Source organism: Molothrus ater, chromosome 17, assembly GCF_012460135.2.
Source record: "Molothrus ater isolate BHLD 08-10-18 breed brown headed cowbird chromosome 17, BPBGC_Mater_1.1, whole genome shotgun sequence".
In the NCBI taxonomy this organism is placed as follows: Eukaryota; Metazoa; Chordata; class Aves; order Passeriformes; family Icteridae; genus Molothrus; species Molothrus ater.
This window is the reverse complement of record NC_050494.2, coordinates 7971582-7994374: the sequence shown is the minus strand read 5'-3', so window position 1 is coordinate 7994374 and position 22793 is coordinate 7971582. Positions and strand designations below refer to the sequence as shown.

General features: G+C 58.7%; 3 protein-coding genes across 4 annotated transcripts; 2 read left to right on the top strand and 1 right to left on the bottom strand.

Annotated features, from left to right (window-relative positions):
- The first annotated feature begins 1245 nt into the window (after nucleotides 1-1245).
- On the top strand, nucleotides 1246-11783 carry TBC1D20 (TBC1 domain family member 20). 2 transcript variants are annotated; one of them, XM_036395572.2, is made up of 8 exons: nucleotides 1246-1376; nucleotides 3606-3791; nucleotides 4912-4995; nucleotides 6439-6625; nucleotides 7411-7512; nucleotides 8389-8530; nucleotides 9116-9303; nucleotides 9437-11783. In XM_036395572.2, exons 1-8 carry the CDS (start codon nucleotides 1334-1336, stop codon nucleotides 9708-9710), a joined length of 1206 nt encoding a protein of 401 aa, XP_036251465.1. In that variant the 5' UTR covers nucleotides 1246-1333; the 3' UTR covers nucleotides 9711-11783. The 2 variants fall into 2 exon arrangements, with proteins under 2 accessions (XP_036251465.1, XP_036251464.1); XM_036395571.1 differs by lacking the exon at nucleotides 1246-1376 and adding an exon at nucleotides 1693-2844.
- Nucleotides 11784-13250: 1467 nt separating this feature from the next.
- SOX12 (SRY-box transcription factor 12) lies at nucleotides 13251-17487 on the bottom strand. Its single transcript, XM_036395573.2, has one exon. It carries the CDS (start codon nucleotides 17406-17408, stop codon nucleotides 16509-16511), a length of 900 nt encoding a protein of 299 aa, XP_036251466.1. The 5' UTR covers nucleotides 17409-17487; the 3' UTR covers nucleotides 13251-16508.
- Nucleotides 17488-19024: 1537 nt separating this feature from the next.
- Nucleotides 19025-19531, top strand: LOC118694699 (cuticle collagen 2C). The gene has a single exon (XM_036395882.1). It carries the CDS (start codon nucleotides 19025-19027, stop codon nucleotides 19529-19531), a length of 507 nt encoding a protein of 168 aa, XP_036251775.1.
- The last annotated feature ends 3262 nt before the right edge of the window (nucleotides 19532-22793 follow it).

Here is a 22793-nt window from a genome sequence, read left to right as displayed (position 1 = left end):
AGCAGTGCAGAGAAGCCTTACACAGATGTCACAAAGCCAAAGTATCTCCTGGGAGAAGGATCTTTTGCCATAACAAAAAAAACCTCCTCTTCTGTCTCAGCCGTGATGGTGGGGAATTGAGATGATGAACCAATTATTAGTTGTTTGCCTGTTGCAACTCACTGGATTTCTGTGACTTGTTTTCAGTCACCTAATGCTAGGCTGGCTCAGCTGGTGTGGCTGCAGGCACAATGGCACCTGTCCCTTTCAGTGACCTGTCATCCCAAAGCCATTGCAGCAGTTGTTCCCGTGGACATTGAGAGATCTTCGCGTTCCTCAGTGGGTGCTGACGCCTTGGCCTGCAGCTCCTGCCTGTCCCAGGCACCCATCCCTCGTCTGTTCTGTGGAGAGGATGGACATGTGCTTCCACATTGCTTAGTTAATTTTAGGATGGGGCATGTGGGCTGGATTAAACTGATTTATGGGACATGGAACACTGCCCCTTTCTGTGAGGATTGCCAGCAGGGAGATGAAGTTTTTCACATACACCAGGATAGCTTTCTCCTCCATGCCTTCATCCAGTGGAAATCCATTGTACTTAATCTTTTATATCCTAAAGTGATGTGAAAGTTGGACTGTGTTGACTGTTACCTCAATGTGCTGTACCGTAAAAGCACCCAGTATGACAAAATACAGCTTGTTTGCACTGGTTCTGAGCTATGCAGGACATTTTACCCAGTTCTTTTGTTATTCCAAGCGAGGGAGGTTTGCATAAGGATAAGAATGGAAGAGGAAGCTGGGAGTGGTGGATGGCCCCAGTGCCTGTCAGCCCCTGCAAGGACCCCTGTGCATGGAAGGAGCTTTGTGGCCTTGACAAGCCCTCACAGCAGTGCCGGGCACTCGCTCTCCCACTGCGCTGTCTGCAAGCACTGACGGGGGCGTTCGGAGGGTTTTCGGGGTTTTTTTGCGTGGTGGCAGCAGCCCCTGTGTGCAGCACCATTGTGGGTGCGCTACCCGCCCCCGGCAGCGCTGGGAATGACCCGTCCGGCGGCCATCGGGGAGGGTTCGGGGTTGGTTTTTGTTGCTTTTGAGCAGCCCCTGAGGCGCTCTCGGGCCGGACGCAGCCAGGCCGCGCACCCCACTTCACGCATGCGCGGCTGCCTCCGCCGGTGTGACCCGCCTAGCGGCGCCGCGCCTGCGCACTGCGGCGCCGTGACGTCCCGCCCGCGCGCCGGCGGGCGGGGGGCGGGGGAGCGGGCGGGGGAGGGACGGGACCGGACGGCGCGGGGAGCGCGGAGCCCCGGCCCGGTCCGGTCCGGTGTCCGGCCCGGAATGCGCCGCAGCGCCCGGGAACATGGGCCGGCAGAGCCCGCCGCGCAACGGCGTCGGCGGCCACGGTACGGGCTGGGCCGGGCCCGGCGGGCGGGGGGCGGTGGTTCCGCTGAGGGGGCGGGGGCTGGAGCGCCCCCTGCGGGCGCGGCGGCGCCCCCTGGCGGCGGGGCGGGGCCGGCGCTGCGCTCGGAGCCGCCCCGCGGGAGCGGCCGGGGATCCCGGGGGTCCCGGGGGGCCCAGCACCGAGCGAAGGGCCCGGCCCACCCCGCGGCTGTGCGGCCGCCGCGGGCTCGGGCGGGTGGAAATCGAGGGCGGTCCCCGGCAGTGACCGGGGGCTCTGCGGCAGCGCCGGGCTGGCCAGACCTGGCGAGACCGTGTGTCGGTGCCCGGTGCCTGCAGCGCTGCAGAAACCCCGACCGACTCATGTGGGTTTTAGACCGCCCTCACTTTGCGTTTGTGTCTCTTCTTCCTAGGGTGAACCTGCGAGTTAAGGTCTTGTGGTTACATAAAACATTTTTTGCAATGCACTGGTTTTGGTAATACTCGCAGCTATTGTCCCCTGTGTGTTTGAAAAGTGTAAATATTGCGGTCTTTATTAGTAAGTTTGAGAGGAGGAGCCCGCAAGATGTGCTTCTTCCTTGCCACTACTGCTTAAAGTTCTTTGTGTGTGAACAGTTCTTTCTCCCGTAGGCTTTGTCTCCTCCTTCCCGAGGCATTGGTATGTGACAGCCCAGTGTGTGCGTGTGGCAGGGGATCAGGAACAGCTGGGGGTAGGGAACTGGCTGGGAATAGGGAACCGGCTGAGCAGAGCTGGCTTCTGTTGTGCAAATAACTCTGCTTGCACAAGGGCCCGGAAAGGAAATAAAAGAAACTGTAGTCACTGTGTGAGTGATAGGAGATTTAATGTTACCAGGATCTTGGAATTCGGAGGGAGGTGGAACTCAGTCGTAGGCTGTTACAGCTTGTTTTGATCCAAGAAGTGTTTTTAAAGGGTCTTTGAGAAGGAACAGCATCCACTGCTCGACCTACTTAGCGTCCCTGTGTGTGAACAGCCTGCCGACCTGCCGGCTGCCTTCAGACCTCGCTGAGAGCTGCACTTCCAGCCAGGAGCTCGCAGGAACAGGGCCGGGGCAGTGGCTGAGGTGCCACGTGGGCAGAGGAACGAGGTCCCCTATCTGCCGGGAGGGCGCGGCCTTGGGAAACAGCTGTTTCTCCATCGGAGTCCTTTTAATTCCTCCCACCCCAAATCCTATTTGGACACGTCCCTTGTAGAACGAATCCTGTTTGGATCCCAGAAGTTGTGGCATCTATGGGAAAAGCCTTTAGGGAAAGGCAGCGTTTGTGGCCTCATCCTGTACTCCAGTCCCACAGCTGCTCAGCAAAGCCTCCTTACTGGGAACTCCTCCAGTGTGGGATATCGAGTGGCTCTCGGCTGCTTCTCTCTTTCCTCACATGAGGCAGCGGTGACAAATTCCACCATGTGGTGTGAAGTAGTGTCCCTTCTCCGCTCCCTGGGAAGCTCTCTGGTGTCCTGTAAGTGTGTCTAACCCGAGCACTGTGTGCTTTGTGTGTTACCCCTTCCCTCCCTGCCCCGAGTTTCTGTGCTCCTCAAAACAGTGGGAATTATTTCCTACTGGCTGAGCTGTGTGTGTACTGATGGCTGGCAGGTATGTGTTTGTTGTAGGACAAGTCAATGTGCTTATGATTCTTTAACTCTGGTATAATTATGTCCTTTCTTGTGTCTGTTGCTGTCAGTGGAAATGCTCAGGCTTCTTCCTAGGACGGCTGCACCTGGGAGTCGGTAGGAATACAGTTTTGGGAACACTTTCCTAACCTTTTTTTGAACACTTTCCTAAGTCCTGGTCTTAGGAAACATGTGGCATCTGAGCTGGCAGCTGCATCAGAGAGCAAAGAGTTTCAGGATGGCTTTGCAGGGCTGTCTTGATCCTGTATGGAGCCATGAGCCGTTGGGAAGGACAGGAGCCAAGGGCTCCGTCTGGGCACTGGTGGTGGCTCCGGTATCAGGAGGAGCAGCATTTGCCCCCCGCAGTGGGACCCCCAGGATAGGGAAGTAGTGAGAATGCCCTTTGAGGTCCTCCCAGTGCTGAGCCTGCAGAAATGGGGACACTCAGCTGGAGGGGTCCCCACCAGAGTCATCCCTGTCCTGACAGTGTGGTGACTGTCCTGTGTCATCTCCCTTGGGTGTGTGTGTGACATCACTGTGAGTGGCTATTGCTAGCCCCCACTGTGTGCTGCCACTGCCTGTCAGCTCATGTCTCTGTGACCTTTTGCAGACTTTGATGCTAAGAAAAAAAGAAAAGTGGCAGAGATTTACCAGGCTCTGAACAGCGACCCCATCAACGTGGCAACGCTGAGGCGGATGGCGATCAGCGAGGGCGGGCTGCTCACCGACGAGATCCGGCGCAAAGTGTGGCCAAAGCTGCTCAGTGTTAACACAGATGACCTGCCCCCTCTTCCAGGTATGGAACAGCCTGGGCTCACCTGCTTAGGAGGAACAGCTCAGTGAACTTTGTCCCTAGAGGAGGGACGTGCTTTCTGACCTGTCTTTTCCCTGTGTGTGTGTTATATTTCCCACTAAGCTCATGTACAAAGGGGACTCACTGCAGCACCAATACTGTGTTGTATGTAAACAATACATGACTTCTAAAAACAACGTTTGTTGTTTTCTTTAGCGATAGTCATGGAATCAGTTCATTGTGGATGCAGTCAGCGTGGCCCTGAGCATTAGCTGACATATGTAAGTTCACATGCAGCAGAAAGAATCAGACTTTATTTGTTTTGCTCCCATGAAGAGGTGGCTGTTCTGAGCCCCGGTGTGGCCAAAATTCTCCTGATGTGTCTCTCCCAGGCAGCAGTTTGTTGTGTGAAGTACATGTGGTTTTTTGGTCAGAACAGGCACAGGGACAGCAACCTTCCCACATGGTTTTTGAACCTTAGCAATGCAGGAGTTCTAGGTCCTGTAGCTTTAGAGTCACCCAGGACAGATTTTGTTGTTATTCCTGATTCTGTGGTTGTTTGGAAATGTGCATCCCCTCACCTCAGTCCAGAGCCAGGTAGCATTAGGGTGATGTGAGGTGACCAGAGCTGCTGGAAGACAAGGTTTAACTTTACATGATCACATAGAAGGAATTTGCTGGCCCACTGAACTTTTCTATTTTAACTGTCTTAGCTAACCCTGGGTGAGATTTTCCTCTGAATTGTTTCTATTTTATAAATAATTCGTTATGGTCTCCACAGCACTCCTCCAGTGCTGCTGCTGAGTACACTTTGAATTGACAGAAAAACTGTGGAGTGGAGATGTTTCTAGGAGTACTGGGAGTGCTGCTGTCAGTTTAAGCATTTTAACATGTGTTGTCTAAAGAAATAATTGTCTCATTTGCTATTAGTGTCAGACTGTGTGGCAGTGAAAGTGCAGGGACAGGACTGAGGTGTGAAATGAAAAAAGGGATATACAGTGGAGTAGGGGGTGTGTGCAACTTTATGTCCACATTGAGCAGGGATCTTCCCAGCTCCCTCACCTCACTCTTTTCCCAGTACTATTGCAGTGCTTCATGTTAATCCTGTTCCTCTTTTCCTCAGCAAGGAAGGAGCTACGAGAGGACAATAAGGATTACCAGCAGGTGTTACTGGATGTGCGGCGATCCCTGCGCCGCTTCCCGCCAGGTGAGGGGGGTTCTGCTCTTCCCTCTCTGCCATGGGGCTCTCCTGGCTCACACCTCCCTGGGACACTGCAGAATGTGACACTCCATTATTACTCCAAGGGCCTGACCTCTAGGAAACGTTTTCCATGTGAGCTCCCAGCAGCTGCTTCTTGCAGTGAAGCCCTTCTACAGCCATCAGTTTCCTTCATCTGTCTCTGCAGAGATGGTTTTTGATGTGGCTTTTCCAACGTTCCACTTCCCCTGCCCCACTGTGCCCCTCTGCCAGGAGGCTGCTACTGGCAGACAGTTGCAGCAGAGAGAGGATGGATCCTGCATGGATCTTGTGCACCATGACCTGTTGAGATTAGGACAGATGGAAAGCTTAAGAAACATGCCATTTGCTTCGGTTTACTTTAGTCCATGGTCTTGCTCAGGGACAGGGAAGGCAGGTTTGGCTGTGCTTAGAACAACCTCTGGTATAAAACAGTCTCAAAATCAGGTTCTTGCACCAAACTTAACAGAACTTAAAAACATTTAGAAGTAAAATGATTTTGCAGTTGTTTAGTTCTGATGGGAGGCTGGTGCCTTGTGTTATTTATAAAATGCTAAATCCAGCAGCTCTCTGTGCAGAGCAGTCGTTATTTCTGGCCAGAATCTGCCTCCCCCTTCTGCCACTTTTATTTTGTATAAACACTTGATTCACTCTGATTCTTGCAGGCATGGATGCTGCGTGCAGGCCTGATTCCTGGAGGCTCTGCTCCTACGGATTTTTTTGCCCTTGAATGGCAGCCTCCTGCCTATTTTTAGCCACATTAGTGAAGCAGAGGAAAAGGAGAACTTTGTCATTGCAGGATCTCTGCTGGGACTCTCTGCTTGGCCTTTGGGTGTTTTATCTGTTGACAAGGGCTGCCAGAAACTGGCTGCAGCTGTGCAAGGCAGGAACAATGTTTTCCCTGTGACATCCTGTCCCTAAACACGTGCTGTTTGCAGGGGACTGATAGAAAGTTGTGCTGGTGGAAGCCTCGCAGTCTGATACAGTTGGCATAGTTTCTGTGAAAATGGGCCCTGTTGACTTTTTTTCTAGAACTCCTGGGAAATTAAAAATTACTAAAACGTCCTCATCTGTGCTGGATGTGTAGAACAATTCTCTGTTCACAGCAGCACTGTGCAAACATCTGTAAATCCTGCTCCTGTCCTCTACAGTAGCTTCCTTGCAGATAAGGGTTCTGCAGATCTAAAGAGTAAACCTCTGAGCAACTGGCCAGATTCCCCTGGTCCTGCAGAGTTTTGGGAGACAGCATTAGGGCTTTGGATAGTTTTTTTCTGCCAGTTTTACCACCCTCCCCTTATACAGCACATCCCTTGGGATCAGGCAGGTTAGTAAATGCACAGGTGCTCTCCTTGCACACCACGGCAGGCACTGGTAGGTGACCCAGCTGTGCCACCTTTGCTGTTCCTCCCACAGGGATGCCAGATGACCAGAGGGAAGGATTGCAGGAGGAGCTCATTGATATCATCCTCCACGTCCTCCAGCGCAACCCGCAGCTGCATTACTACCAGGGATACCATGACATCGTGGTCACCTTCCTCCTGGTGGTGGGGGACAGGCTGGCCACTGCACTGGTGGAGAAGCTCTCAACGCATCATCTCAGGTACTCAGTGGGAGGAGAGGAGCCAACTGCGTGTCCTCGGGCTGTGGGGACACCTGTGCAGGTAGAGCTGGCCTGGAAGGGGAGCTGGGAAGGCAGCGCCTTGGGTTAAAGCAGCTGCCTGTCATGCCTGTACCCAGAGGGTGATTGAGAGCAGCCTGACCACACAACAGCACGTGGCTTTGCAGAGAGCTGTGCCCTGGGGAAGGGATAATTGAAGGCTGTCAGTTAATTTGTAGTATCTCTTGGAGTTGGAAAAGCCAACACACATGCATTATCCGTGGTTGTGTGGCTGTCAGGGCCTCTCCAGTCCTGTGGGCTGGCTCAGCTCCTGCCTCCCATTTGTCCTTGCATAGCCCTGGGCAGCATGGTCTGTACTATCAGTGTCCTGTACCCCACACGAAGAGTCTTTCTTGTTTGTGCACTGAAATAAAAGCAAGCTTCCAGCTGGAGAGTGTGGTTTGGAGGGATTATCTCTCCTCTCCCAGGCAGGAGTCAGATTTTGGATGCTGGAAAGGCTTTACAGTTCTTGTGTGCACTGCAGCAAAATAAGAAGTGTCAGCTGACAGCAGCATGATGGTCTGGGCCTGGGTTCTGTGTGCAGGTCAGCCCTGTGTGTCCCAGACAAGCTGGAAGGAGGCTGCTCCAAAGGGACAGAATTCCTTGGGGCTGGGGGCCACCTGCCAGCAAGGCTGTTTATTGTATGTACTTCACCTTCTGCTGCCTCCCTAGACGGAGAGCTTGCTAACATTGTTGCTTGACAAAGCTTCTTTTAAATCTTTCCTCAGGGATTTTATGGACTCAACGATGGATAATACCAAGCACATTTTAAATTACCTGATGCCCATCATAGACCAGGTGAACCCTGAGGTGCATGACTTCATGCAGAGGTATGCAAATGTTCTCTTAGAGCCTCCTGGCTCTCCTGGTTACTGTTCACAGGGCCATTTTCACCCACACATCCCAAGCACCACAGTGGCTTCCTCAGGGAGTCAACAGCTGATGGTGGCACCCAGAGGCATGTGGCACTCACTTCTGAGCAGGCTCAAACCTGTGATGCCTGTCTGGAGGGGTTTTACATGGTGCCATCTTCAACCCATTTGTCTGCAGTCTGTGTTGGTAGGGCTGGGGATTTGGGGACAGTGTTGTACAAATGCTACAACTGCTTCATGTGACCACTTGTGTGGCTGGTGGGACCTTGCTGTAGTTTGTTGTTAGTTCTGGGGATAATTCCCAGGTTTTGCATTAGGGACACACAGGTGTGTCTGGGCAGATCAAATCAGAAGCAGGAAGGTGAATGGGAAGAGTCAGTTCAGAGCCCTTTTTTTGGGCAGGTGTGTGGTTTTTTTCACAGCCAGAATGTCTTTGGATACCAACCCTGACTGCAAACTCCCAGAATTAGTAAGCCCTCAGGGTAGGAAGGAACCCAAACATCAGTCTGTGCTGCAGGACTTCAGTTGCCCTCAGGCCAGCAAGCCAGACAGTGCCATGATACATGACACATTCAGGGTCTCCTGAAAGCAGCGTTTGGCCTCTGCTATGTCCCCCACTGGATGTGACACAAGTAGTGGCAGCACTTTGCAGCAGGGTCTGGCACAGGGGATAAACAATTTTTTCTGCCAGAGGTGCAGTTCCTGCTCTGGGTGGGTTCAGTACTCCACTGACTGCCAGCTCTATTTCCCCAGGCATGGCTGTGCAGCACAGGGCTGGCTTGGGAGCATTTCATCCCTGTTTCCAGGCTGACCTCATGCTCTTTCTCTGTGTAGTGCGGAGGTGGGAACCATCTTTGCTCTCAGCTGGCTGATCACCTGGTTTGGCCACGTTTTGTCTGACTTCAGGCACGTTGTGCGATTATATGACTTCTTCCTGGCTTGCCACCCACTGATGCCCATTTATTTTGCAGCTGTGGTAGGTATTGATGGAATGGTCAGGGATTAAATGAGCTGTTCTGAGGTGGTAGGAGTTTGGGGCTGCAGAGGGAGGCTGGCAAACCCAGTGCTGATGCTGTCCCCAGCTGTACCCTACTCTGCACATGCAGTCACTGATGTCCTTGGTGATGGTGAAGGGCAGGTGGGATCCAGGGGAAATCAGGGCAGCCTGAGGGTGTCCAAATGTGCAGGCTTTACCAGTTCAGTGCTGTGGAGGCAGCAGGACACAGTGGTTTTGTTTCCTTTCATGCCTCCATCCTGCCCATCCTCTTATAGCAGAGGGCAAGTCATGAAGTCAAACTCTGCTGAGGTTCTGCCCCAATCTCCAACTTGCCAATAGCAGGCTCTGCTCAGCAGACAGACCTTACTGCCCTGAAAGAGGCTTCCCATGGCCTCAGAGTCTTAGAAGGGGTTTGGCATTTCTCTTCCCTGCAGTGTGTCCTCTTGAAGAAGGTCTTTCAGCTGGAAGTAAAGTGGTTTTTTCTTCTGGCTCTGAAACAAGTGCCAGCATCTGCCAAGGAGTTGTCCCCACTTCCTTGTCTGTCCTCCTCTCACTCCTCTGCAGATCGTGCTGCACCGGGAGCAGGAAGTTCTGGACTGTGAGTGTGACATGGCCTCTGTCCACCACCTCCTGTCCCAGATCCCACAGGACCTTCCTTATGAGTCTCTGATCAGCAAAGCCGGGGACCTTTTTGTCCAGTTCCCACCATCTGAACTCGCCAAGGAGGCAGCTCAGGCAGCTCAGGCGGAACGGTGAGTGCTGGGCAGCCCATGTGCTCCCTACAGCCCCTTGCCAGGTCTTGCCTCCCTGTGGAGATCTTCCTGACCGGAGGCTAGTCCCAGGGGTGAGCCAAGGACACTCCTTGACCTGTTCCTTCTCTTGCAGAACTGCGGCTTCCACTTTTAAGGACTTTGAGTTGGCGTCAGTGCAGCAGAGACCAGACACTGTGTTGAGGCAACGCTTCAGAGAGCGGCTCCGAGGGGAGGAGCGGCTCCGAGGGGAGGAGAGGACAAAATCCATCTTGACAAAGCCCCGGACCAACCGCTTTGTCAAGCTGGCAGTGATGGGGCTGACGGTGGCACTGGGAGCAGCTGCCCTGGCTATGGTGAAGAGTGCCCTGGAGTGGGCACCCAAGTTTCAGCTGCAGATTTTCCCCTGAAGCCGGAGGAAGGGCCTTTGCTGTCACTGCATCCATCCCCAGCAGGAAGGGCTGATGTGTGATGAAGGACGTGTTCAGAAACGACCTGTCTGAAGATTATTTTTTTTTCTTACTGCATCCAGTAACGCTTTTGGCCTTTGTGACAGAGGCTGAGGGAACCAGCCCAGCAGGACAGTTCCCCACACCATGCTCACCTTGTTCCCCTCTCCCTGTGCAAGGGTGAGCAGACAGGCACTCCTGCTGTCTCCTGAGGAACCAGAGGTATGGACAAATTTGGCTGTTCAGGCTGTGCTCAGGTGACTGGACAGAGGGAGAGCTGTGTGTGGGCTGTGCCCAAATGATCCCGTGTTCTCCACTGGGGAAAACTAGTGGAAGTGAGAGCAGATCTTTGCCTGGAGGAGTGTCCAACAGGGTTTGTTCTGGGTGCTTGTGTGTGTAAGGGTGGAGGGCATCGCACTCCTGAGGAACAGGGCAGCCCTTTGGCTCTTCATTGCTCCAGTGTGCCCCACAATCTGCCTTCAGCTTTGCCGGTGCTCCAGCTCTTCCCTGTCCTCTGGGCACCCTCTGAGCAGAGCCAAACCTTTCCCACACACTGGCCAGCACAATGCTCTCAGCTTCTCTTCAGTGTGTAACACTCCCTGGCTCTTTTTGTTTCCACATCTTTGCAGCCTGATCTGTTTGTAGGGGCCAGGAGCAGACCTTAGCTCCCCTCAGCTCTCGGGCACTGCCACTGCTGTGCTGGCAGTACTGTGACCATATCTGGGGTCTGTGAAGTGAGCAAGAGTGCAGTCACCCTGCCAAGGGTGTGTACTGTCATGTGCCAGGTTATGCTACCACAATTCTTAGTCCCATTGTAAACACCCATTGCAGATTTCTTTAATAGCTCTGGAAGTGGACATTACCATGCCCACTTGGAGAAAGGCTTTCTTCACCTTGTGAAACACTTTACACAGGACAGAAGTTGTTGCACTAGGAAGTGTGACAAAAACCTCCCCCACGAGCTGATCAGGCTCCAGCATCACTTCTGGAAATAACACTAAGCGTTTCCCAGAAAGGCCACCCTGACCCCTGCATATCTCCCATCTCCCCACCAGCTCCATTGGCAGTCCCAGCGCTCCCTGCCCTCCAAGCTAAGCAGCAAATCCTTCTAGACAGCTCAGTGTCCCACTGAGACAGAGCCAATAGACACTCTATGCCTCTACCTCTCCCCCAAGCTGCTAAATCTCCCTCAAGTGTCCTTACCTGTCCCTCACGGCTCCCTCCCGCTGCCCCATCATTGCTCTGTTGTGCCCAAAGCCATCTGTGCCATGCCCAGGGGCTGCATACCTGAAAAGGAGGTTTTGGTTGAAGGGATTTTGGGATAAAGAAGAAACTCATGCCCTGCAAAGCTCAGCACCCCCCACTCCCACCCATCTTGGTCCATAACCGCCCTGGGTGTGTTCTGGTTTGCCCCACGGGCCCTTGCTCATGGAAGGGATGTGCCTTTCTGGCCAGAGGGCAGGTGGGCAGTTTTCATTCCTGACTTGTGTTCCCATGAAGCTCTGAGCAGGAGTTCCCTTTGCCTCTGCAGGTAAAATGTGGAGTGACTGAAACTGCCCTTGTCCAGGCAGGCAGCAAGACCTGTTCCCTCCTCTCCTCAATGGTGCCAGTGGCCTTGGAGAGACCTGGGGCTGCTCAGGGGCTCCTTGCAGTGTGGCTGAAGGCAGAGCCCATTCCTGGCCCCTTGGCACCCCCAGAGCAGCAGAACAGGACTGGGGGCTGGGTCACTTAGCACTTTAGAAACCATTGGTGCAGGAGAGTGTGGTGACCTGGGAATGCTGCTGGAGGGCCCAGGACTGCTCTGTACACCTTGCTGAAGGAGAGGATGGCTGGAGCCCCCCAGGAGGAGCCCCTGCAGCCCCTCCATTCCCTGGCCATGATGCACTTTAGTTCTTGTGTTGTCCCCAGTGGGGGGAGAAGGGCCTGGGAGGAGACCAGGGTGCTTCAGTTACTCTGTACAAAGACTTATACATCCCCTGTAAATGCAGATTTCTACAAGCCCTAAAACTGTAAAATAAACAGTTACTAAACACACTTCCTGCCCTCCACAGACCAGGGCTGCCAGATCTGCTCTTGTGGCACCCTGGGGCCCAGAACTGGCACCTTCCCTGCGATGGCCAGGCCAGCTCAGTGTGGCCTCACACCCAGCAGCCCCGTGGGAAGAGGAGCAGGAGCAGAGCCAAAGGGTGTGTGCGTGCCCCGGTCACTGTTCTCCATCCATCTGCCTCCCTCTGGGCCAGTGCCAGGCCTCGTGTGTGCTGCTGGCTCTCCAGGGTGTCCCCCCCATCAGCAGCGTGGGCTGGAAATAGCCTGACCTGCCAGGCTGCCCTGTACCCCAGGCTGGGTGCCCGGCTGCAGGAGGAGATCCTGGGCATGGTGCCCAACTCCCAGGGCACACTCCACTGAGCTGGGGTGATGCAGCCACCTTGGCCAGGCTGGAAGCGCTTTTGTCTGGATGGCTCAAGGCTGGCAGCCCTGCTGGCTGATTTTAATTGCCTGTGGCTTCTCCAGGAGCCATTTTCTCAACAGTGCTTGAATCCCTTTGGGAGGAACACCCTTTGGAAGAGTGGTGGCAGGAGGTATGTGGCACCTTTGGAGTAGCCAAGAGGCCTCTGCCTCATGTGACTTAGAACCAGGCCAGTGGCAATGTGTGCGTGTGCCTGTGTGGGCCATGCTGGACACTAGACAAGAGCCCCATGCGGCCCTGACCTTACCAGAGTGATGGGGGCAGTGGTGATGGCCAGTGAGCTCTGACTTTGGCTGCCCCATGGTCCTCCCTGCTCCCAGCAGTGCCCCTGTGCAGAGAGGAATCCCATTGCCGGGGGCTGCAGTGACACCACTGCAATGGAACGTTGCTGCCCCCGTCGGTACCGCCCAGCCCCGGGCGGTGCTGGGGGCAGCCTGCAGACTTGGGGGGCCACCGTGGCATGGGCAACCCCTGCACTTCTCCCTCCTCGGGGACAGCCCGGTTCCCAGCAGCGCCAGGGCAGCAGGAGGGGCTGGCAGTACCCGAGGATGCTCTGGGCTCCTCTTGTTGCCGTGGCAACAGCTGCGGTGAGACTGGGGGCGGGGGTCTGCGTGTGATGCAAGTGGCGCGTGACCCCGTGGCCCCCCCTGTGGGTCTGGATTAGCACCCACAGTTCCCTCCCTCTCCAGTTCCCCCTCCCCGATTACCCTCGGTCCCCTCCCCCGGCTGAACGGAGTCGGGGGCGGCGCCGGGATTGCCCACACACACACTCGGGTGGGGCGAGGGGCTGCATGTGCACAGCACATACGTGCACATGCTCACACTGCTCCCAGGGACGCCCAGCCCACACTGATGGATGAGGGTGAACCTCCCCGCGGCAGGAGAGCCCGTAGGAACCGGGGCTCAGGGTGGGAACTGATATGCCTTGGAGCTGGATGCTGGCCATTGGGAATCCCGCATCTCCCTGGAGACCTCACATAGCCCAAATTCCCTTGGGAGGAGTGAGGCAGCACAGAAGGAGCCAGAGCCACGGAGAGCAGACCAACACACTTTATTCCATAATCACAACAGTCAGGATCATTGTTAGCCGAGGTTCTGCAGAGCAGGGGCCAGCCATGTCACACCCCCAAGACGGACCCAGATGGGGTCGTCATTGCCCCTCGGCTAAAATCCTGTTTCTCCAAGATAACAGACACAGGGACCCTTCACTAACACAACACTACAAAGGTGACCCCGAGCGCTGGCGCCCGTCCGCAGGCTGCGCCGGGGCCCCGCCAGCTCCGGGTACCCCCGGCCCACTCGGCCGCCGCCAGGGCAGCTGCTTCCTGAGAGAGGTTTGGTTTATTTTTATTATTTATTATTACTATTATTACTATTATTATTATTATTATTATTATTCGCTTTGTCTGGAGTGATGACGGGATGTCGCACGCGCACGCACACACGCTCGCACACGCACGCCAGCCAGCACCGGGCAGCGGGGGCGCAGCGGGAGGGGCCGCACGCTGGGGGGGGGTCTCTAAGCACTACAACCACACGGCACAGAAAATCCACCACTGTCCACGACGGTTCTCCCTGACAAATACACCCGGCGAGACTCGAGGAGGGGGACAGGGGTGAGGACGGGGACAAAGCGGATGATGTTGTGCTTGCGGCCAGGGCAGGAGACCCCGGCACTGGCTCCGGTTCTGGCAGTGACCCAGAACCTGCTCCTGAGGAAATATTTCGCCTGACAGTCTGTGGAGGGATCACCCTGGCTCGAGGGTGATGCACAGCACGTAGGGGACCACTGGGACCCGTGTCCCCCCTAGGAACGGAAGCTGAGCCCTGAGCTGCAGGGTCAGCAAAGCACACGTGTGATGCGAGACCCTCAGTGTGGGCCTCAGGTCTTGCTGGTACCTGGGGGCTTTGGCTTCCCCATGGACAGGGATGGAGGGCAGGTGACTGTCAGCCTCAGCGCCCTCCCTGAGAAGCCCTGGCCACAGCACGGGGTGGCTGTGCACCCCAAGAAGGCACCAAGGTGCTGGGTGAGATCCGTGGGTGTTAGAGAGCTCTGGGACCGCCGGACCCCACGGGAACCCCAAACCCGGCTCACACATGGGAGGCGGCTTCAGATGCTCCTGGAGCGGGGCTGCCCAGGGGGTGGGAAGGCAAAATCCCCCCGAGGCGGCGGTGAGGCGGGAGCAGGCTGCCAGAATCACGGCTGTCCCGGCGCTTATTTGGCTTTTCCACCTTTGGGGGCGGGACTGGATCCGGTGGGGGACGGCCGGGGAGGGAGGGGACGCAGAGAAGAGGACGCGCTCTATCCAGGGAACACGTGTCTGATGCGTGATGCCCGCCTGGCTCCGCAGGCTGGCACCCGCACGGGGGTACTGAAACACCGTGGCTAATGCCAACACACACGCACAGCTACCGCTACACACCGACACATCTACACTGCTGATGGTTGACCATCGCGGGGGGCCTCGAGGGGTCCCCAGGGACTGGGCTGAGGGACATCAAGCATCCCTGTAAAGGGCCCAGGGACACACCTCTCCCTGCGCTGCAGTGCCCATCCCCACGGCTGAGCCAGGGCCACCAGCAGCTCCAGCAGCAGGGCCAGGCACCTACTCCGAGGCACCCTCAGGGGATGCCAGCACATGGGAAGGAGGGATGTCCTTCCCCTGGTCACGGCTCAGTCCAGCCTGACAGCAAGGGGCAGGCACGGGGTAGCCTGTGACTGGGGGAAACCGGCAGCCCCAAAACAGGGAGGCAGAGCCCCAAGCAGCGGGTGCTCTGCTGCTGCCAGCACCCCACTGGCAGGGAAGGATCCGAGGGGCCCCCACAAATCCAGAGTCCCTGGGGAATCGAGGTCGTGGGGGACTGCAGGGGCTGCTTCAAGCAGCGGTTGCTGCCGAGCCCAAGCCATGACCACGTCCCCAGGGATGTGTGGGGTCCCCACCCAGCACAGCTGTACCAGAGCGCAGCCCCTGCCCCCCCAAGCACAGCCTGCGGCAGCTGCCGAGCCAGCACTGCAGCCACGTGCTCCCGGCAGTGGGAGGAGGCGGCTGTCGCAGGAAGGAGCCATTAGGAAAAGCAAGGAAAATCCCAGCTGGAGGAGCCGCTGCAGCAGCATCTTCCCTGCCAGCATCTCCCCGCTCTTGGCGTGGCCGGCAGCGGAGCCCAGCGCGGTGCTGTGTGGAGGAGCCCTGTGGCAGAGCATCACCCACACCCCACACGCCCACCAGCACTGGCTGCAGCTGCTCTTGGACCAGTTTGGGTGGTTGCTTAAGGCAGATTTCCCACAGCTGCCCTTCGCTGCCACCCTGCCCCTCCATGCTGCTCCCTGCCATCCCGGCAGCACCAGGTGCCACGGCTGGGCACAGTGACACCCGTCTGGGCACAGTGATACCTGGCTCTGCTGGCCAAGGTCAGCCAGCCCACAGCAGGTCCTGCACGGGCACAGGCTCCAAGGTTAAAATGAGGGCTGGCTGCTTAGTGAAGGGCTGGTCCCCATACAGTTTTGGGGTGACTCCGGACAGGGGCTCTCTCGGTGGCACAGCTTTCCCTGCACAACTGCCTGGCGAGAGAAACAACACAGCCTCCCGCGCCCACGTGCTCGTCACGTGTGTGCAACTTCACTCTTCCCAAAGCGAGTGGCGGGGAGCACACGCCACAGGGAAGGAGTCGCTGCTGTGGGACACTGAACCCCCAAACCAGGGACCCCTCACAAAACAGGGAGTTGGGAAGGGACAGTTTGGCATGGCTCGGCATCCCTCCCCAACGGCTGCAAAGAGGAAGAGGAGAAAATTGAAGCCATGCGTTCAATGCAGTCAAAAACCAAACGGAATCAGCCATTCTCCGAGGGATGGGGAAGGTGGGGTGGGCACCGAGAGCTGGGGTGGCGTGGATGCTCCTGCTTCCTGGAGAGCGGGAGGGCACACGGTGCTGGCACAGATGGGAGCGGCCGGGAGCAGCCATGGCTGTCAGCGCCGGGGCCGTGGGGGAAAGCGGCCGGGTGTGACAATGAAAACCCGATGAGATGCATTTCACGGGCAAGTAACCGCAGCGGGCGGCCATGCGTCCTGCGGGCACAAGGCGAGAGCCGGACAGACAGACGGATGGAGAATGGGTGTGTGCCAGGGGGTGGGGGGAGCAGGGGCTCTGCCTTCCAGCAGCTTCAAGGCAAAATACCTGATTCCTGCATGTAAACAGCTGGTTTCGGTTTGTTTGGTTTTTTTCCTGGGTTGTTTTTTGATATGACCTGATTGTGGGTGAAAATAAAAATGAGTGTTACCTGCAGAGCGTGGGACTCAGTAGGTAAAAACCAAGTCTGAGATGCTGGACATGAGCCAGTCCCCTGCTATCATCTCCGTCACCTCGGGCGTGCAATAGTCCGGGAACTCGAAGTGCGAGGAGCCTCCCCGCGGGTAGAGGTCATGGTCCTTGTCGAAGACGGACCAGTCCAGGGCACCACAGGTGGCACTGGCAGGCGCCCGCCCGGGCATGATCCCCAGCAGCTCCTCCTCCAGCTCCTCGTCAGAGGAGCTGAAGGAAGAGGGAGGGGACCCAGCCGACATGGGAGAGGGGGACCCGCTCTCTGGGGACCTCCCTGGCTCCGGGCAGGGTGTGGTAGGGCTCAGGGGTGCAGGGGGCTCCTGGGGGCTCTGCTCCCCGTCGGGTGCCGAGTGCCAGGCAGCCGTGCCAGGCACCACAGGGCTGTCCTCAGCGAGCACCTCTGGTGCGGGCTCCTGCGGGGTGTCGGGGCCGGCGGGCAGCTTGGCGGGCTGCCTGCGGCTGGCAGAGACACGGCCCAACACCGAGGGCTTGATCTTCACTGGGAGCCGCGGGCGGGCTGCTCCGGTGCCCACCTTGCCCTTTTTCCGAGGCCGGTACTTGTAGTCGGGGTAGTCAGCCATGTGCTTGAGGCGCAGGCGCTCGGCCTCCCTGACAAAGGGGATCTTCTCGGAGTCGTGGAGGAGCTGCCAGCGCCGGCCCAGGCGCTTGGAGATCTCGGCGTTGTGCATGTCGGGCCACTGGTCCATGATCTTGCGGCGCTCGTGCTGGGACCACACCATGAAAGCGTTCATGGGCCGCTTGATGTGCCCGCTCGGCGTCTTGCACCAGGCGGGCTCGGTGTCACGGGCGGGCAGCGGGGCGCACGGCTCCCGCCGAGCCTCCGCGCCCCGGCCCCGCGGGCCGCGCTGCACCATCCCGGAGCCGGGTATCCCGCCGCCGCCTCCGCCTCTTCCTCCTCCCCTCCCGCCGTCGCCTCCCTGCCCGCCGCCGCCTCCCCGCCCGCCGCTACGCGCCGCGCCGCGCCGCCCCCATTGTGCGGAGCGGGCGGCGGCGGGGCGGGGCGCAGGCGGCCGCGACGGGGCCCGGGGGCGCACGGCGGGGCCGGCTCCGCCGGGGCGGCGGCCGCGGAGATGCTCCGGAAGGGCCCCGGGATGGCCCAGTGGTCTCCGGCTCGGAGATGCTCTGCAGCGGTTCTGTCCCGGAATGTTCTGCACCGTTCCGAGGATGCTCCGGAATGCTCTGTAGCACCTCGAGGATGCTCGGTACCGGTCTGAGGATGCTCTGTAGCACCTCGAGGATGCTCGGTACCGGTCTGAGGATGCTCCGGGATGCTCTGTACCGTCTCGGGGATGCTCCACACCAACCCGGGGATGTTCGGCGCCGGTTCGAGGATGCTCTGTAGCGGCTCGGGGATGCTGCACGCCGTGAGGGCTCCGCCCCGGGGCTGCTCCTCTCCCCGCCGCCCCGGTGATGCCACCCGGTTAAGTCGGCAGATGCTTCGGTCGGGAATGGTGTAGGGTGGTTGCGGCGGGTCCAGGTGCGGGTCGGGGGTGTGCGGGGGCGGTGCGGGCAGCCCGGGAGCCGCACGCCCCCCGGTGCCGCTCTTATAGACACGGCCGCTCCGCCCCCGCCGCCCCCGGTAAACACCGCCGCGCCGGGTCTGTCAATGGAGGGCCCCGCCCCCCGTCGCCCATTGGCTGCAGGGCGGGGGGGCAGATCCCGCTCAGCCAATGGGCGCCCGCCGAGAGGGGTTGCTGGAGAGAATGGCAGGGCGGCACGCCCCGGTACCCCCGGTACCGCCCGGCTACCCGGCACGCCCCGGTACCCCAGTACTCCCCGGTACCCAGTACTCCCCGGCACCCCCCGCTAGACACGGCACTCTCCGCTACCCCCTGATAACCGGGCACACCGATCCCCGATACTGCCCCCTCAGCAACCCGGCAGCCCCCAGTACCCCGACCCGAGCAGCACAGAACCCACGGTGACACCCGGTACCTTCAGACAAGCATCCCGGTACGCCGGTACCTCTCTGTGCTCCGGCTCCTGGCAGTAACCCGCTTCTCCCCCGGTTTAGGCACCCCGGTGTCCCCGGTGAGCCTGACATCCACACCCTCGGGAGCACCCACACCCCTCGCGGTTCGCCGTGAGCCTGTGCATGGGTGTGACCGGCCGGAACACCGAGTATCACCCCGGAATGCTGCGCTTGAACCCTGCCCTGCTGCCCCACCGGGCTCCCGAGACACCCACTGCTCCCGGTCATCCGGGCAGAGGCCCGGCCCGGAACAGTCCCCGGGCCGCTCACTAGGGCTGGCACCGCTCGGCGCCACGCGTTGTGGCAACACCGACGCCTTCGTGAACACGTCCCCGCCACCCCTTCCAGCGGTGTCTTCCCGTGGGTCGGCCCCCGGCGGGGACGGGAGCGCCGGGCGGGGAACGCGCAGCCCACGAGGCGGACACGCGGCTCCCCGGTGCCGCGGGTGGGGCCACGCCCCTCCCGGTCGGGCCCCGCCCCCTCCGCTGGGCGGCACCAATGGGGCAGAGGCGGCGGCGCTGTTGCCCCGGAGACCGCGGGCTGCCCGCCGGGGGCCGCGCCCATTGGCTGTCGCTGCCGCGCGCGGGCCCGCCGGGGGCCGCGCCCATTGGCTGCGCCGCCGCCGCCAGTTGCTGTGGTGACAGGGGACGGCGCGGGGCCGCGCCCGACCCGCCCGAGCACCGCGGCTCACCGGGCACCGCGGCTCACCGGGCACCGCCGCTCACCGGGCACCGCCGCTCACCGGGCACCATCGCTCACCGGGCACCGCGGGCTGTCCCCGTCCTGCACTCTGAGCGGGAACTGTGGCCTGTCCCGACCCTGCCGCCTGCTCCGACATTGAGGCCAGCCGGGACACCGGGGCCTGCCCTCCTGCCGGCCCGGCCCGCAGCCCCGGGCGCTGCCCACGCCGTCCCGGAGCCGCGCTGCGCGGGGAACACCGCACAGTTCTCCACCGCGGCTTTGCCTGCGGGCGGCGCTTCCCCGAGCCGTTCCCGCTCGGTATAGCCGGAGGTCATGCCCGGCACGGGTCACCCGCACGGCCCTGGCTCGGAGCACCTGCTCGGCCGCTCCCACACACCTCCGGTGTTCGCTGCCACCGCGCCGGCAGGACCGGCTGGGTGCACATTAACGCGGAACGCCCGTGCCGTCGAGCAGCTCTGCGGGGCCGGAGGCGGCTGCCCATCCCCGTTGGTCCCGTACACCGGGACCGCCTCTACCCGGGCTCCCCGCGACAGCCGTTCCTCTGCTCCCTCCCGGCCCCAGCCTCCCCTCAGTCCCGCCGGGCTGCTCGGGCTGTCACAGCCGCCTCCATCCCGGACACGCAGACCCCGCCCGGTGGATCCCGTCCCGGTGATCCTGTCCCGGTGCGGTGCTGGGGCGGAGCCGGCAGGGGGCGTCCCTTCCGCCCGTTCCCGGGAGCCCGGGCCCCGCCCGCCGCGAGCCCGGCCGCTGTCGCCGCGGGGACCGGCTCGGATCACGGGGACACGGGGCATCCCCAGAGGACTCAGCGAAGAGGGGTTCCCGGAGAGCGATGGGGCCCGGGCGTCCCCGGAGGGCAGAGGGTGGTGAGGATCAGTGGGATGTAGGGGTGTCCCGGGAGGCACAGAAGCTGCCAAATGGACAAAAGAGCGAGCCGGGAGGGGTTTCCATAGACCAGCAGCGGTATCACCCCTGCCATAGCCGACTAAATCCATTCCTCCATACTGCCCCTGGCTCCAGCTGGCTGCTGGAACACCACTCTGCTTCGCAGAGCCACTCCTGTGTGGAATGGCACCAGGCACGGTGACAGATTCCTCCGTGCTGCCAGTGCAAGCAGCAGCGCCTGAGGGTAAGGTCAGGGTTGGTGCAAGGGGACATTTCCCAGCTCTGAGGAATCAGCAGTGATTGCATTTCTCCCTGTGCAGAGGATGAAAGCAGTGGTGCAGACCTGCTGTCAGAACCGGCTGGACACAGAGAGGGCAGAACTCCAGGAAATAGAAAAAGCAATGGAAAATAATCTGGGAAGCTAGCTGCACACATCACTGTGAAATGAGTCTATACAGTCATGTTACCTTTGCTTTCCATCCTCGGCTAAAGACACTGTGTTGATCTTATAAATGTCAAACAATTCCATTTCTGAGAATGAATCCCATTTGCTCTGTGGGGATGATCTTCCCACCAGCCTGCCAGGAGGGAGAGAGCCCTGTGACACACGGCAACCTGTGCTCAGGGGGGGTCTGCTCACGGCATCATTCCTTGCTGGTGTATCCCAACCCCTGCCCCCCGGGTGCACACAGGCTTATTTTTCATGAAAATCTCACCCTGTTGGGCAGACACTCACCCCACAGAGCAGCAGTGGTGTGGGTGTCAAGGGGGACTGCATCTCTGCACCAGGATCTGGGTTTTAGCTGCAAGACAGGTATGGCTGTAGCTATAGAGGCACAAGCTGAAGGAGGAGAAAAGCCTGGAACATGTCAGGAGGGAGGAGGCGAGTGGCTGTGTGATAGATTAGAGGAATTTAATTTTTTTTTCTGTTTAAAAAAAAATGATAAAAAAGGGGAATTAATTAGCCTCAGCAGCTGGTGGGACTGGGGTTACTGAGGGTGGATGGGAGAAGAGTTAAAAATAGCAGGAAGGGCAAGTGGAAAGTTTCTGTAACATCACAAGTCAGGCATTTGGTGCTTACCCGCCCTGACAGGCGGGAGCCTGTGCCAGAGCCCTCTCCACCATCCTCAGCCCTTTCCCACTGACCTCCCGGCAACTTTTCACACGACATCACCAGCCCTTCGTTTTGCTAATTAACCCTTTGCTTCCGGACACTGGACTTGCATCTTGAAAGAGCAAATTCAGCCACGAGTTGCTCATCCTGGGAATGTGAGGGTGCAGAGGAGCACAGTGCTCGTGCTGGCCCTCCCTGGATCCCTGCGTGTCGCTGGCAGCATGTGGAGCCCAGAAGAGCTGTGACCCCCTTGTATCCATTCCCATCTGTATTTCAGCTTCCCCTCCTTAAAAATCCTCCTGTTTCCAGAGGCCCTGGGTGGATTTTGCTGGTAGGTCTGAGCCCTATGCTGGGACACTCTGGATGCACAGTTTGTCCTCTGCTAAGACGGAGATGGATGAGGCAGCTCTGAGCAAGCCCAGCTTGCTGCACTTGTCCCCGCTGCGAGAAAGCAGATGTACCTGGCTGCTCCAACGGGCTTTCTCTGCTTCTGTTTGTCTTTCAGGATTGACAGTAAGAGCAGCTGAATTCATTCCTTCTCTCTCTCAGAGGCCCAGGAGTTGTGTCTGGCTCTGCTGCTCTGGGAAGGCTGGCAAGAGCTGAGCCTGCCCTACAGAGGGTGGTCTGAGGGTGGTGGAGCAGGGCTTGGGCTGGAACCGATTTTGGTGGTTGGCAGAGAGGTCAGTGACTGTGGCAGACCACGAGGCGTGAGAAAATACTGCTGGGTTTACTGGGGGTCAGGTTTGGCTCTGGTTTACACTAAACAGGAGCTGGGCACTACCCTCACCTGCTTTAAAAGGATTTCTCCCTTCCCCTAGCTGCTTGCATGATCCTGGATCCCAGAACAAGCATTTGGGCTGACCCCACTGAAAGTCAGTGCAGGACTCTGGGGACATAGAGAGGGTGGCACAGCTGACACAAGGCTGGCTTCCCTCTAGCCACATTGTGCCCCCTGATGACAGGACTGCCACACGGGGAATGGGACACCTCTGAGTACAGTCCATCTGAGCAGCCAACCTGCTCCTGCTTCTGCTCCTCCTGTACCCAAGCAGCCAAAGCACAGAGGCTCATTCCCCTCTGTGCTTTCCCCTCCTACCTCTCCTCTCTCTCAGGTATGTGCTGGGTACCAAGCACTCCCACCAAGGAGGGACACTCATCTGATGCCAGCCCAGAGCCTGGAGCAGCCAGGCTTGGATGAGATGCCAAGCTGACTCCATTGCCTTCAGCCCATCTTCCCCCCAGTCCTGCTCAGCACCTTGGGCATTTGCAGATGTGGTTTTATGGCACAATAAAGGTGTCACTGTCACTCCTGCCCTCCCCGTTGCTGTGCTCTGATCATGAGGGATGTCCTGGGACCAGCCCTGGTGCCATGAGGCTCTGCCAGCATATCCCAGTGTGGGTGGACTGGTGACCCAGTGTAGGGTCAGAACAGTGCCCACACTGGGACACTTTCGACAGTGCTGCCAGTGTCCAGGATCTACAGACAGGTTCAAATCAAAACAGCTCCTGCTATTGCCCGTGCCAGGAGATCTCCAGCCTTGTACTCGATCACTGCGTCTTGGAGACTGA

Bases quoted from the DNA above. Each gene is read 5' to 3' on its own strand.
- TBC1D20 (XM_036395571.1), top strand. From the start codon at position 2,790: ATGTGGTGTGAAGTAGTGTCCCTTCTCCGCTCCCTGGGAAGCTCTCTG. The intron at 7,513-8,388 runs GTATGCAAATGT...TTCTCTGTGTAG, and splicing joins GTGCATGACTTCATGCAGAG to TGCGGAGGTGGGAACCATCT. The intron at 9,304-9,436 runs GTGAGTGCTGGG...CTTCTCTTGCAG, and splicing joins CAGGCAGCTCAGGCGGAACG to AACTGCGGCTTCCACTTTTA.
- LOC118694699 (XM_036395882.1), top strand. From the start codon at position 19,025: ATGGGGCAGAGGCGGCGGCGCTGTTGCCCCGGAGACCGCGGGCTGCCC.
- SOX12 (XM_036395573.2), bottom strand. From the start codon at position 17,408: ATGGTGCAGCGCGGCCCGCGGGGCCGGGGCGCGGAGGCTCGGCGGGAG.